This window comes from Hylaeus anthracinus, unplaced genomic scaffold (genome assembly GCF_026225885.1).
Source record: "Hylaeus anthracinus isolate JK02 unplaced genomic scaffold, UHH_iyHylAnth1.0_haploid 0, whole genome shotgun sequence".
Classification (NCBI taxonomy): Eukaryota; Metazoa; Arthropoda; class Insecta; order Hymenoptera; family Colletidae; genus Hylaeus; species Hylaeus anthracinus.
In genome coordinates this window covers 17,043,167-17,055,809 of record NW_026533254.1, presented here as the reverse complement: position 1 = coordinate 17,055,809, position 12,643 = coordinate 17,043,167, and the positions used below count along the sequence as shown (strand labels likewise).

The 12,643-nt window shown below is 37.7% G+C and overlaps 4 protein-coding genes across 5 annotated transcripts; 2 read left to right on the top strand and 2 right to left on the bottom strand.

The window, feature by feature from the left end:
• The first annotated feature begins 784 nt into the window (after positions 1-784).
• LOC128894804 (TM2 domain-containing protein CG11103) lies at positions 785-2,002 on the top strand. The gene is made up of 3 exons (XM_054156802.1): positions 785-1,297; positions 1,374-1,461; positions 1,666-2,002. Exons 1-3 carry the CDS (start codon positions 1,098-1,100, stop codon positions 1,993-1,995), a joined length of 618 nt encoding a protein of 205 aa, XP_054012777.1. The 5' UTR covers positions 785-1,097; the 3' UTR covers positions 1,996-2,002.
• Positions 2,003-2,252: 250 nt separating this feature from the next.
• On the bottom strand, positions 2,253-3,975 carry LOC128894788 (translation initiation factor eIF-2B subunit beta). 2 transcript variants are annotated; one of them, XM_054156795.1, is made up of 6 exons: positions 3,824-3,975; positions 3,603-3,689; positions 3,144-3,425; positions 2,906-3,062; positions 2,446-2,840; positions 2,253-2,363 (listed from the first exon to the last, which is right to left on the bottom strand). In XM_054156795.1, exons 2-6 carry the CDS (start codon positions 3,650-3,652, stop codon positions 2,291-2,293), a joined length of 957 nt encoding a protein of 318 aa, XP_054012770.1. In that variant the 5' UTR covers positions 3,653-3,689; positions 3,824-3,975; the 3' UTR covers positions 2,253-2,290. The 2 variants fall into 2 exon arrangements, with proteins under 2 accessions (XP_054012770.1, XP_054012761.1); XM_054156786.1 differs by having other exon boundaries at positions 3,759-3,966.
• Positions 3,976-4,035: 60 nt separating this feature from the next.
• LOC128894810 (protein PBDC1) lies at positions 4,036-5,311 on the top strand. The gene is made up of 4 exons (XM_054156816.1): positions 4,036-4,199; positions 4,503-4,568; positions 4,645-4,704; positions 4,782-5,311. The coding sequence occupies exons 1-4, from the start codon at positions 4,179-4,181 to the stop codon at positions 5,139-5,141; spliced, it is 507 nt and encodes a 168-aa protein (XP_054012791.1). The 5' UTR covers positions 4,036-4,178; the 3' UTR covers positions 5,142-5,311.
• Positions 5,312-5,475: 164 nt separating this feature from the next.
• Positions 5,476-12,637, bottom strand: LOC128894780 (probable ATP-dependent RNA helicase DDX56). The gene is made up of 6 exons (XM_054156774.1): positions 7,562-12,637; positions 6,996-7,439; positions 6,677-6,936; positions 6,417-6,609; positions 6,042-6,346; positions 5,476-5,983 (listed from the first exon to the last, which is right to left on the bottom strand). The coding sequence occupies exons 1-6, from the start codon at positions 7,649-7,651 to the stop codon at positions 5,626-5,628; spliced, it is 1,650 nt and encodes a 549-aa protein (XP_054012749.1). The 5' UTR covers positions 7,652-12,637; the 3' UTR covers positions 5,476-5,625.
• Between the last annotated feature and the right edge of the window lie 6 nt (positions 12,638-12,643).

Below are 12,643 nucleotides of genomic sequence, written 5' to 3'. Positions count from 1 at the left end.
AATGTTGCAAATGGCTCCGCTCAAGACCTCAACAATGTTGCAAATGGATCCGCTCAAAACCTCAACAATGTTGCAAATGGATCCGCTCAAAACCTCAACAATGTTGCAAATGGATCTGCTCAAAACCGCAACAATGTTGCACGTTCGAAAATAATGCAAATTGTTCCGCTCGGGCCTTCAACATTGTTGCAAATCGGAGGCGATTTTTCGGATTTTGTCACATTTTGCCGAACTTCCGAGTTGCCACTTTGTTGTACTCTTGAGCGTTGCAACTTTGTTGAATTTTTGAGCGGCGCCATTTGCAACATTGTTAAAAGATATGGAGGAAATTAAAGAGAAATATCTCAGAAATATACCAGAAAATGGATGGAAATTAAAAGGAAATATACCAGGAAATGGAGGAAAATTAAAGGGAATTGTGCCAGGAAATGAAGGGAAATTGAAGGGAAATTTTCCACGATGCTGTATATTATGTCATTCTTCAGGAGTTATTAGGAGATCTTAAAATATGTTAGAATGTGTTAGGAGGTGTTAGTTATCCAATAAGTTAATGACAGTCATCGATAACTTATGTGGCCTGAAAGATAAGCGAACGAAATATTAGTTGTCATCAGATAGGCGCGTGTTTGCCCCTGTTAGATGTCAACCGAAGTTAGCCAGTTTGTAGGCCCGGTTGCTATATCTTTGGCGCAGAGGTGCCCCTGGTGTGTAGCAACCGATACTACCCTGCTTGTCAGCCCTGTTATCGTCTCGTAGGCGCAGAGCTGCCCCTTTAATATGGCAACCAGTACTAGCCTGCTTGTGAGGCCGGTCATCATTTGGTAGGCGCTGAGGTGCCCCTTTGATGCGGCAACTTATGCTACCCGGTTTGTCGATTCGGTTGCCATCTTGTAGGCGCATGAAGGATAAGGTTTTTGTCGGAAACCGGTGAATGGGAGATACTCGTCTTGCAATAGAGTCAGATGTAACATACAATAACTTAACTTGTACGCTTTGGTTTAAAAAATTATAGAATCCCTGAAGTCTTCTAATATTCGCATAATGAAACGCTTAATAATTCTAAGGCTGTCACGACATTTTGCTGCATTGTGCAGCCAATGAGATGGCTCTTACAAACGAACACACCTATGTTTAAATATGTCGATTTCATCAAGATGAGGTTACAATCGTTGGTCTTGATTGTCTTCTATTTTTTGTGGGATTTACGTACGGCTTTATGCGTCGCAACAACAAATAAAACTACGGATTTTCAACAAGAGTATAGACCTGAGGGTCCTTTGGTACTGTGCAAGTTTCTGTAAGTAGTTGAATCAGCTGTTTGACATTTCGTTTCGCACACTTGTTTACCCTTCATGCGAATATTCGTATTGTAGCCCGAAAGAATTCATAGAATGCGAAGAGCCAATTGATTACAAAGGTAACAAGACTGCCAAAGACGAAACTGGATATGGTTGCGTAAAGGTATGATCGCATTTGTAAACATAGACAGCAAGTTCTTGAACTATGCAAATTCATACATATATGGTTTATAGGTTATGAGGTATATACGAAGTTTTTCTCTTCGTAAAGAAGTTTATAACTGCTATTTGTATAAATTGAGGACTTACTTTAAATGAAATATGTTAAACTGTGAATTGAATACATAACATTTCATTTTATGTTTAGTTTGGAGGTTCCTGGTATGACAAAGTTGAAAAGACTAAAGTTTCTTGCACAGTGTTACCGGATATCGAGTGCTTTGGGCCGAGGACATTTGATCGTAAAGGAGTTCCTTGCATAAAATACAGCGATCATTATTTTGCTACTACTTTACTATATAGTATACTATTAGGTTTCCTAGGTATGGATCGGTTTTGTTTAGGACAAACTGGTACTGCCGTAGGCAAACTGTTAACATTGGGTGGATTGGGAGGTTGGTGGGTAGTAGATGTAATTTTGCTGGTAACAGATTCTCTACAACCTGAAGATGGTAGCAATTGGAATCCTTATGTGTAGGATGCCAAACACTAATTAAATATAAATCTCCACAATATATAAACAGCATATGTTACTTTTTTTATATTTACATTCAGTAATTTTGAGCCCACAAGATTATTAAAATGTGTTTTGTAAAATGAATTTATCTACTTGTACATACTTTAATGTGTAAATAAATATTTCTCGAAAATTAAAAAATTCTTTTCTGTATAGTAATACCCTTTTTAGAAAAAGAGAATCGTATAAAAAGGATAGATGTTAATTATTTAAGAGAGTTATACTGTACATATACAAATATAAATATGTTCGTTCTTTACAAATCGTAGTCATCCGGATGATACAATTCGCTAAGTAATCTATAAACATACGACGGCGCGTTTCCTCCCCTGAAATAAAAATAAATTATCTTGTTAATGTACAGTATTAAATAATAAAATAAATAAAACTTGTGGATTTCGTTAAACTTACGTATTCGTTATAAATAATGTAACCAATTCTGGTGGTACATAATCAAAAACTGGATTATATGCATGAATCCTTTCCAACAATGGCCCATTCGCGCTGCGAATCACACCTTGCATTGGTGAAACATGTTTATTAAAACCATCCTGTTCGTGTGAACATAGATAAAGGGGAGAAAGTTTGTAAAGTGGCAACAGAACCATTACTGGGACAGAATAATGTTTTGCAGCTTGAGCAACTGTATGTACACCTGAGATCGCTCTTAATCCTCCATTCGCCATAACGGTATGTGTACCGATTATTACTTTGTTTACACGCGACATCATCGCGAAAATTGCTACATCCGATATTAAAGTAGTTTTAATTTTAGCTTTCGCAAGATTAACTGCCATTTCATGACCCTGTAAACAGTAAAGACTCATTTAATTACATTCGTAACGAATATTTTCATATAATCTATACGCACACTTAAAGATGGTCCACCTTCCACTACTATAACTTCAAATGCTCTTGTTGCAGCAGCCCTTTTGAAAAATTCTTCTACCAATTTTGATTTACCGAATGTCATGATAATTTCATTAGAATGGATGTGTTCAGAAGCTTGTTGCGTAATATTTTCTGCACTAAAAAGATACATACATGCAACAAAAGAAATACATTATGCAATACAAGCATTTATACATCTGTTAGTTAATACAACTGACCAAGTCTCCAATTCAACTTCAAATTCGTTAATGTGTTCTATAAGAGCTGATTTCAATGAAGGTACAACAATGTTAAAATCAATTTGCTGATCGCCTTCGGCAGTCAGAATTTTATGTAACGATTCCTGTGGATCCGTTTCATCCGTTTTATTTTGTAGTTCAGAAGTGTATTCCTCCCGGATTATTTTCAATATCCTTCGTACCATGTTTCCAATAGAGAATTCAAGAGGAATAGCTTCTATTAAACACTTTCCATTTCGAGTTATCACACCCATGAGGTTCCTTTGAAAATAAATGTAGTCAATTAAAACAATTAACTCTTCGCATAGACCTAAGAAAACACGAATGAAGCAAAGCAAAGAAATGATATATTCGCGACAAAAATTGATATATCCTCATTCAGTGTTTCTCAGGATTACCATTCATATACAGGCATATTAAAAACAATTTAATTCATACTCAGCAGTGGTCCATTCCGTGTTGTTTATAATTTCTTTCAAAACCGACATAGTGGCCACCACGATATTGTCCGTACCTTTAATATCACTAAAATCACAAAATATAATAAGTTGTTTCCATTTTTAGGTTAGACGAACCTAATAAATATATTCTTACCCATAATGAATGTCGTTTATTAATTTTATTACTCTCTCGTTGGTGTCCTCGTCTTTTGTACTAACCATTTTTTTTTTGTTCAAATTTATCACAGACTCGGTCCTCTCGAAATCTCGTTATCCCTTTAAAAAAATTGATACGAAAGAGATCGAGTAATTTATTCTATCGATAACATTGAGATTGGTAGTAACAAAACACAGCTGCTATGAAAACGGAACAATGATTGGTTCAGCGAGCTTTCCTCTGTTGCGCTGCACGTGTGTTTCGACTGCGTGACATGTGTACTACTGTAGTACTACCACACCATATTGTCCATATTACACGTTCGATTCTCGATTTCCAACGTATAACGTTCTTATAAACATCGCTGAATTTATTTGATAATTCAACGATAACAATTTGTTTTTAGCTAGTAGAGAAATGGCATTTATTGGGGATGTTGTGAGTACGATGAACTTCTATTAATTTCACCAATTTTTTCGCGTGAGAGTAACTCTTAACCTACCGTGTACGTTTCGTTTCATTGTTTATCTCAAATTTCACTGAAATCACGATGAAACAACTTGCTCGAAACAATGTTTTACTTTATACGGAGTTTACCTTGGTAGCTATCTGAAACATGGTTCTATTGCGAAGTTATTATCAAACTGTGTTTATCTATTTTTAAGAATGTACTGTTATTTTTATTTTTTATTATAATCGTGAGCTGTTCATCGATTGGGAATAATTTGTCGCTATTTTAAGACCGCAGATCAACTGTTAGCTGGATCCGATGTGTTGTCCAGACCTGCAGAAGAATTTGACAATGATGTAAGTTATAATTAAAGAAAAAATTGGACAATCGAATTCGCATAAGTAACTACAATATGTCTGCATGTTTTTTTAGCCTTCCGTAGAAGCTATGTGGGCAATGAAAGCAATGGAGCACGCAGAAGTTTATTTTAATGTAAAAATAATTTTAAATTACTTGTTTACATTTGACAACAGATAAAGATTTAAACATTGAATACCTTTTCATTATAGATTTTATGTTCTGTCGATCCTAAGTTTTTAAAACTTACTCCTCACGATGAACAAATATATAAAACCTTTCGAGATGTATTCCCTGATCTAAAAGTGAATAAAATAAATGAGGACGAATTAAAATCGCCAGAGGGAAAAATTAAGTGGAGACCATTTTGCGAGCAATTCAAGGGGCTTGTAGAGGACTATAGTTTCGGTACATTGTTGAGAGCAGATTGCGACGGTGATTACTCTGAAGAAAACAGTATACTCACAACTAGAATACAATTTTATGCCATTGAACTTGCCAGAAATAGAGAAGGTTTTAACGATGGTATTAGGAAAAAATACAAGCCAAACAGAAGTACAGAAAAATCGTAGGTTACAATACGATATTCTGATATTACATGTTAAAGAATAATTGCATAGTATGTAATTTTTCATCTACAATTTTGTACAATCTGAATGTATGAGGACTTGCAAAGATACACATTTTAATAGAATGTTATTTATACTGAACAGAGGCAAAAAATAAACAAAGTTAAAGAAAATATGTTGGTATATATGTATATAGACACTCAGCACATATTAGCTAATTATATTATAAATTTTTGTACAACACCAAATACGTATTGACTAACTTTTTATTTCTTAATCCACTTAATGAACTTTTCATTTTATATTTCGTATCTATTGGGTAAATATATTGTTCCTATTAGATTAAACAAAAGGTTTATTTTTATTTTCATAATCCTATAAACCATTTCCTCCCTTTCTAATTCGAAAGTTAATCCTAATTTGTAATTACCTTTTACATTATTTTATTCGTAACATATTATACAAGGTACATTAGCGTAAAATTTTTTTATTTACGTATTTGTAAACTAACTAGAGGATTCGATGCGCGTGCTTGGTATTTCGACTGCGTAGCGGTAGATCTGGATCCTGCGGCCTCTCTGTCAAATTTTCTTTTTCTTTTACCCATACCTACGAGTCTTTTCAAAGTGGGTGGGACTATGTACTCGGGCACATCTTTCAGGTGTGGTTGTAATTTTACAGTATGCAGTGCTTTGTCTTGCCTCAACGATTGTAAATCTCTTGGATTGTCTTCAAAATAGCTTTTCAATTTCGCACAAGTCAATACCTCTTGTTTTATTTCTTTCAAGCGTGCTTCGCGAACGGCTATTCTTGTTACTGCTTTCCAAGCATCTTTTGCTCGATACCTAAAAATAAAGGAACCGTTAGAATCAACTTCAAATTTGAACATGAAATTTTACGTACCGAAAACCTTCAACTTCTTCTAATTTGAATTGGTATGTCTTGAACAATTTATCGCTATTGTAACAATGTTTTAATTGTTCCTCAACGTTATCAAGAAGAGGTCTTTCTTTTATCGCTATAAAACTCAATGCTGTCCCCTGGTTCTTGCCTCGTGCGGTACGTCCAACTCTATGAATATACGAGTTTACATCCAGTGGAAAGTCAAAATTGATCACATTGGACACAAATTGAAAATCTATGCCGCGTGCTACACCAGATTCTTTATCTTTCTTTCGTTTTCCTTTTTTAACTTTCACTACATGAGGCTGTTGCGAATAATGAAAATTACAATTTTATAAATTATAAGTAGTTCATAAATAATCGATAGATATTTACTTCTTCCAAAGATTTTTCATCGGATGCTATTATAATGTCGTACGTTCCGGAGTTGAATTGAGTGACCGCTCTGCATCTCGAAACTGCTGGTAATTCAGAATTTAAAACACAGGTAGGTATACCGAACTGTTCTAAAAACAACTTTAATTTATAACATCTATCTACTGTATTTACAAAAATGATAGTCTTTCCCCTGCCAAGAGAAAAATGATTACATTAGTACTTTGTTTTTTGTATAATTTACACTTTCATTTTTATACCTAATTAAAGTCAATTTGAGTAAAGCATATAGAATAGCAGCTTTATCGTTTTCTTCTGCAGCAAGACTGTAGTGAGTTAACTGAGACAGTGGAGCTAATGGAGGTTCCTCTAGCTTTAATATTGCTGGATTATGAAGCACCAATTTTTTAAGAGTTACAACATCTTCAGACAGGGTTGCAGAAGCTAAAGCTGCTTGGTATACATTGGGTAAGTATTGCAACACATCTTTTATTTCATCCTCGTATCCAAATGAAAATATCTGAAATATAAAATTGATATTATCCATAAAAGTTATTACATCAAATTAAAATTACATACCAAGTCAGCCTCGTCAATTATCAATGTTTCTAGAGAACGTTTCAACTTCATGTTGCCAGCTTTTAAATGCTGCAATAATCTGCCTGGAGTGCCAACAACAATATCAGGTTTCTCTGCTAACAATGGTTTCTGTGCAATCAAATCTACTTGTGCACTGATATCGACCACTTTTACTTCTCTGCTGCATTTTATTGTTAAGCTAACTACCACATCATGTATTTGTTTACATAATTCTTTGCTCGGAGCAACGATCAGACCTTTAGTTTCCTGTTTCTTTTGCATTCGTTTGTTCGACAGAATCTTCTGAATAAGCGGTATAGCAAATGCCGCTGTTTTACCAGATCCCGTGCGTGCTCGAATCAAAATATCTTTTCCTTCCATCAATAATGGTATTGCTTTCTCTTGTATCAATGTAGGTTCTAGCCAACCTAATTTTGCAATGGCCTAAAATTTTGCATAAACAAAATCGTGTTACAAACGTAAATAGTAAATACTGAATTTGTAATTGAGAGGTTAGGTTCGATAATATAACCTCTATACAAAGAGAGATACATTTAACTTTTTACCTTTAGTATTCTATCGTCTAATTCTAACTCGTGGAAATGTTTTGGCTTCGTCTCAGTTTCATCGTCTACTTCCATTTCGTTTGACGACATATTGAATACAAATTTATTCAAGAAAACTAATAGCACGTGTCGAACTGTCACCTATATACTTGTTTACTTATAGGCGTTCGTTCGAATGCAGCGTCATCTGGTGAATTCCACGTGAACCCAACTCGAATCTCGCATTTGAATCTACTTGAAGCGCAGACTGTATCTTCAAAAATCTTTATATAAATAAAAATTCCAAGCGTCAAATTGAAGATACAAAACATTAATCTGTCAATTAACTAATAGATTTATCGATATTGTATTTAGACCAGAGATCACGATTTTTTTAATGCATGACAAGCATGTAAATAAATTGCACTATAGATCATACTGATAGATCGGTCGTGATCTATACGATGGCTATGTCTGACGAATACGTCGATTGGGAAATTGGCGAGCAAGAGATTCAACAGTGGAGACCATTTCTAGAATATATTGCTATATACACACTTTAATAACCAAAAACAAACATTACAGTAATAATATTGTTATTAATATAATATTATGTAATAATAGAATCGTTTATCAATTGTAGTGTAAACACTAAAAATCTTGCTTCTTCTTTTATTGGAAAGAACAATGCATTCGCTTTGCCTCTTTATTAATTAATATTAATTCATGATCGCCGCGAAGCGGCCGCGCTTGCGACTCGGCGTTTTCGATCGCTAATAAATGTATTTCCCTCGTTCAGGTGAAGTGGTAAACTCGCTCGGGTACTTCGACGAGGATGGAAAATGAAATTACACCGCGGGGTTTCGTGGGGGGGGGTCGATCGAATACGAAATCTCGTTCGCTGTCGATCCCGAGGATTAAGTCGGGAATCGAGCGCGATCGAGGCCAATAAAGGATGAGAGCGCGGGCGAGGTATCGCGAGCGCGGCGAATCGCGACCCTGTCTCGTTAACCTTAGAATAATAAATATTATAGTGCAATATCTAAAAAATCTGTCTTTTTTATGCAACTTATACATTCAAATACAGTGTACTTGAAGAATTTACAATCGTTATTGCCCTTACAAACATTAAATCTCTATTCGAGTGGTTGGTAAATTCGCGGATCCCTCTCTCTGACCGCTAAAAAAGAATGTTCAATTCGAAGATCAGTGTGGGGGTGCGTGTGAGAATCAAAAAAGAGGTGCAGCTGCTGCTGTAATGATGCGAATAAAACTTTTGTGTTCTTTTGTTATTGTATACATACATATGCATATATGTGTATATATATATATATACGCATATATATACATATGCGTGTGTACGCGTGCATGAGAGTACCGTCCCAAATACGTGTGTAATACCTCTGTGTCTCTGCGTTACGCCGTCATCTCGATCGTGCGTGTACGACGTAATTCGTGTAAACCAGTGGAGCCCCGTCGCAAAGATCATTCCCCATCGACGGACCGCAGTCGACTGAGACAGCTGCCGCAGCTGAGCTGCGCCGTAGTTGAGCGGGACGTCTGCGCAGTCGTAGATCGCGCGCGCTAGGAGACGGAGTGGGGGAAGGTGCCCAAGCTCCGGAGCTTGACTTGGACTCCACCGTTGCAAACGATAATTTCTCGTTAAATCCCCCCCCCCCCGTCCCCCCTCCCAGTTATTACGATATTTCTCGCCAATGTTTTCGGCACTTTTTGGTCGTCGATAACTCGTGCGGGCTATGTATCCCTCTGTACGATACATAATATACATATTATATGTATACGTTATAATACGTGTATTATATATTTCGCAAGTATAGCTGTCGGAACGAACAGTTATCGTTTGGATAGCCTTGACGGACACTCGAGTAACATTGACGATAAATTACAATGCGCGCGTCTGTGTGTTTGTGTGTTTCTGTGTGTATGCATGCGCGTTTGAGGATGTGTGCACATTTTACATACACGTACAATCGCTGAATATCCGACATCAACCGAGCATGAAGGTGGGAACGGTGTAAACGCAAACGGAGAGTCGCAATTGTCGACTCTCGATCGCTTTCGCGCGTGCAGGTGCAATGAAAAGAGCTCGTTCTACTGTTCGCGAGCTGGAAGAATGCATGTAGCGACGTAAATCATCGGGATGGATTCTTCTCGCGCGCGAACAGTAACTGGATATTTTCACCGTTATACAGGGTTTCCACGTTTAGAAAATTATTGGCGCCACTTTCTCTTCCATATCATTTATGCTTTGTTTGAACTCGTATAATGAGGAGGTGACGTAATATTTAGAAAAACTTGACTCACACGACTAATACGAAACAAGTTTCTCGCCTGTCCAAAATTTCTCTACAACCAATGACGAAAGATCGGTAAGCTAAAGTATTAACAATTATGAATATCAAGTGGCATACTTTTGCGACCAATGCTCTTTGCGCGGGGAAACCTTGCATAAAAACACGGTTAGTGTCTCCCTTTTGGGGGAATCGAACGAAACGTTCGCCGACGCAAAACGAAGTATACAACCACGAGTGGTTTAAACAGAGAAAAATCGACAACGGTTTCGCGAACGGTTGGCAAAAATGGAAAACATTCTCCGTAGTGGCGGAGAGGGAATTTTTGAGCAATAAAAGCTTATTATAAAAAAAGAAAGAAAAAACAAAATGGGAGGACGATAATCACCGTGCGCCTTTTTTTAAATTAAAACCGCAGGATGATTGTTCGTCCTTCCGCGTATAGCAACTAATCAACAACTTATCGATTTACGTAAAAAGTATACGACGATACGAATACATAACAAACAGATTGGCGTGAGAAAACGTTGCCCTTAGCGTTCGTTTCGCGAGATGAAAACACACATCGACAGTCGTACCAATAACGCTGACCAACGATCGTAAATGCTTAAGATTCTTCGTCTTTCGTTCGCAACGGATCGATATTTCAATCGACGCTTCGATTATCACAATAAGACATTCGCGAGTGGCGTTTCGAATTCGGAGAGGTTTCGACGATGAACGGGTACTGAAATGTTGACTGCGCGCTGAGAGAAATCGACAAATTACGGCGCAGATAAATAATAAAAAGGTCGATCGAATTTGTGGATCGAAATTCCGGGATTTCCTTTCGAATTGAATTGATTTAATCGACGCGTAAACTTCTTATGAAATATATTTTCTATACTAACACGTGCAAAGGAAAGAAAAAATAGTTTTCCTTAACTTCATTAAACAGGCTGTCCACGAACCCTATCTCCGTGGCCCTCAACAATGGCCGTCGTCTACGATAGCATAATCGTAGAACTGAATTATCGAAAATATAATATTCTCCGTTTTCGATCGCACGAGTAATGTAAAATGTTAATAAAATACCTCGACGAAACATATTTTCCTTTGTTTGATACGTTACGGTAACGGTCGCCTAATTTAGGGCCTAAAATATATGTCAACGACGCGGGAGAATATTTGAAGATAGAAATAGGTTGTTTTGAAGAGGCAAATAGTATAATACACGCTTCGAGATTCTTAATCGAGAGCCACCGTTCGTGTTACTTAGCCCTTCGAAGCAACTGTTTTCTTCCTCAAACGAATGTATCGTATACTACAGTCAGATCGAACTCAATTGGCAGCTCAAGATCATTAACGAGTCCCCTCCTTTTATCAAGATTCCTGCAGATTAACGCGAAAAAACTGAAATGAACCGCGAGATGAAGAATGCCCCTGATGTTCGCGCTATAAGAGAAATTTGTCTTTTCACCCTCTAAGTTGCATTTTCATAATAATACTGCTTGGTCATTGCATATATACTCGCTAGTTTACTTAATACGAAACGCCGATCAATAATTAAAGAACATTTTCCAAAAATTCTGATCACATAATCCGAGTTCCATTCAGAGCCATTCTCCCTGGCGGAGTAGTGGAAGTACACGAGCGAGGTGGGAGTAACCTGCTGGGTGATCTTGAGCGGCCAATAGAGCCTTTCCCGTATCGTATTGCTTTTCGTAACGATTCGAGTAACTCGCGAGCATGTCACAATTTTCTCTCAGCACACGTGATCGAGAGGAGCGCCGCTGCGATGATGAGGACCAAGAGAAGAAGGCGAGTGAGGAGAGAAGCACGCAGCTGTGATCGAGTTCCGTGACATGCTACTCCGACAAAAAGAGAACACAAAAAAATTAAATAAAAAAAAAATGAAGTGATGTCCCTTCGAAAGAGTCTGGCCTCTCGATATTTCCGTTTACGACGTAGCTTCGGTGTACAATTTGTCAGATAACGGGGCGATGCGGTAGCGGTATCGACGGTGATTACAGTTGGTAGCGGCGAATAATATTGTTAGTAGTGGTAACTGGCGGTACGAGTACTTTGGGTCCGAAGAGGATGCATACTGGGTGGAACGAACATAACGATTTCATAGAGTGTTGACGCTCAAGCTTTGAAAGAATTTTCAAAAGTCTAATCAGATCGCTGTATTCGTTCCAAAAAGGATGGAGAGTTCCTAGGGCCACGGGTCGGGCGACTTCGGGAGGTCTTTGTGAAACGTCTACCCGAAATCGCCTGGGACAAAATGAGCGCAGCTTCCGTGACTGAGGCGAAAGAGGAGTTATCAAAGGACTCAGAGATCGATGTTCAGCGATCCACGATCTCCGTCCGAGACATCTAGAGACGGTAGGATCGTGAATCGTCCAACACGCCAGAGATTCGTACTCGAGGTGAAGATGTCCAAAGTTGAAAAGGGACCTGGTGCTAACTAGAGTCTGATATGTAGACTGACTTTGGGCCAGGGATTACCAGCGCGTTATTCACGGGTCTACATGCGTCGTCCGCCACCGTGACGACTGGGCGCAAACGATCGCGGTCTGATCAGCGACGCTTGGCGTCGAATCGTCGCGTTACAGAGCGATATCATCGTCTTAAATAAGATCAACGCGCGTCGCTGGAACCCGTGTTGCGCATCACGCTCACAAACGAACAAGTTTAAAGATATGTGTAACGTCGACTACAAGGTATAATTTTCTCTCTCCTTTCTGTACCTATCTACTTATTATATATATATATATATATATATATATATATATATATATATATATAT

Coding starts and splice junctions, on each gene's coding strand:
- LOC128894804 (XM_054156802.1), top strand. CDS start 1,098: ATGAGATGGCTCTTACAAACGAACACACCTATGTTTAAATATGTCGAT. Junction 1,298..1,373: donor TTGGTACTGTGCAAGTTTCT/GTAAGTAGTTGA, acceptor TTCGTATTGTAG/CCCGAAAGAATTCATAGAAT. Junction 1,462..1,665: donor CTGGATATGGTTGCGTAAAG/GTATGATCGCAT, acceptor TTTTATGTTTAG/TTTGGAGGTTCCTGGTATGA.
- LOC128894788 (XM_054156786.1), bottom strand. CDS start 3,826: ATGGTTAGTACAAAAGACGAGGACACCAACGAGAGAGTAATAAAATTA. Junction 3,690..3,758: donor ATAAACGACATTCATTATGG/GTAAGAATATAT, acceptor TTGTGATTTTAG/TGATATTAAAGGTACGGACA. Junction 3,063..3,143: donor GAAGTTGAATTGGAGACTTG/GTCAGTTGTATT, acceptor GTATCTTTTTAG/TGCAGAAAATATTACGCAAC.
- LOC128894780 (XM_054156774.1), bottom strand. CDS start 7,651: ATGTCGTCAAACGAAATGGAAGTAGACGATGAAACTGAGACGAAGCCA. Junction 6,937..6,995: donor TAATTGACGAGGCTGACTTG/GTATGTAATTTT, acceptor TTTATATTTCAG/ATATTTTCATTTGGATACGA. Junction 5,984..6,041: donor GAAGAAGTTGAAGGTTTTCG/GTACGTAAAATT, acceptor CTTTATTTTTAG/GTATCGAGCAAAAGATGCTT.
- LOC128894810 (XM_054156816.1), top strand. CDS start 4,179: ATGGCATTTATTGGGGATGTT. Junction 4,569..4,644: donor CAGAAGAATTTGACAATGAT/GTAAGTTATAAT, acceptor ATGTTTTTTTAG/CCTTCCGTAGAAGCTATGTG. Junction 4,705..4,781: donor ACGCAGAAGTTTATTTTAAT/GTAAAAATAATT, acceptor TTTTCATTATAG/ATTTTATGTTCTGTCGATCC.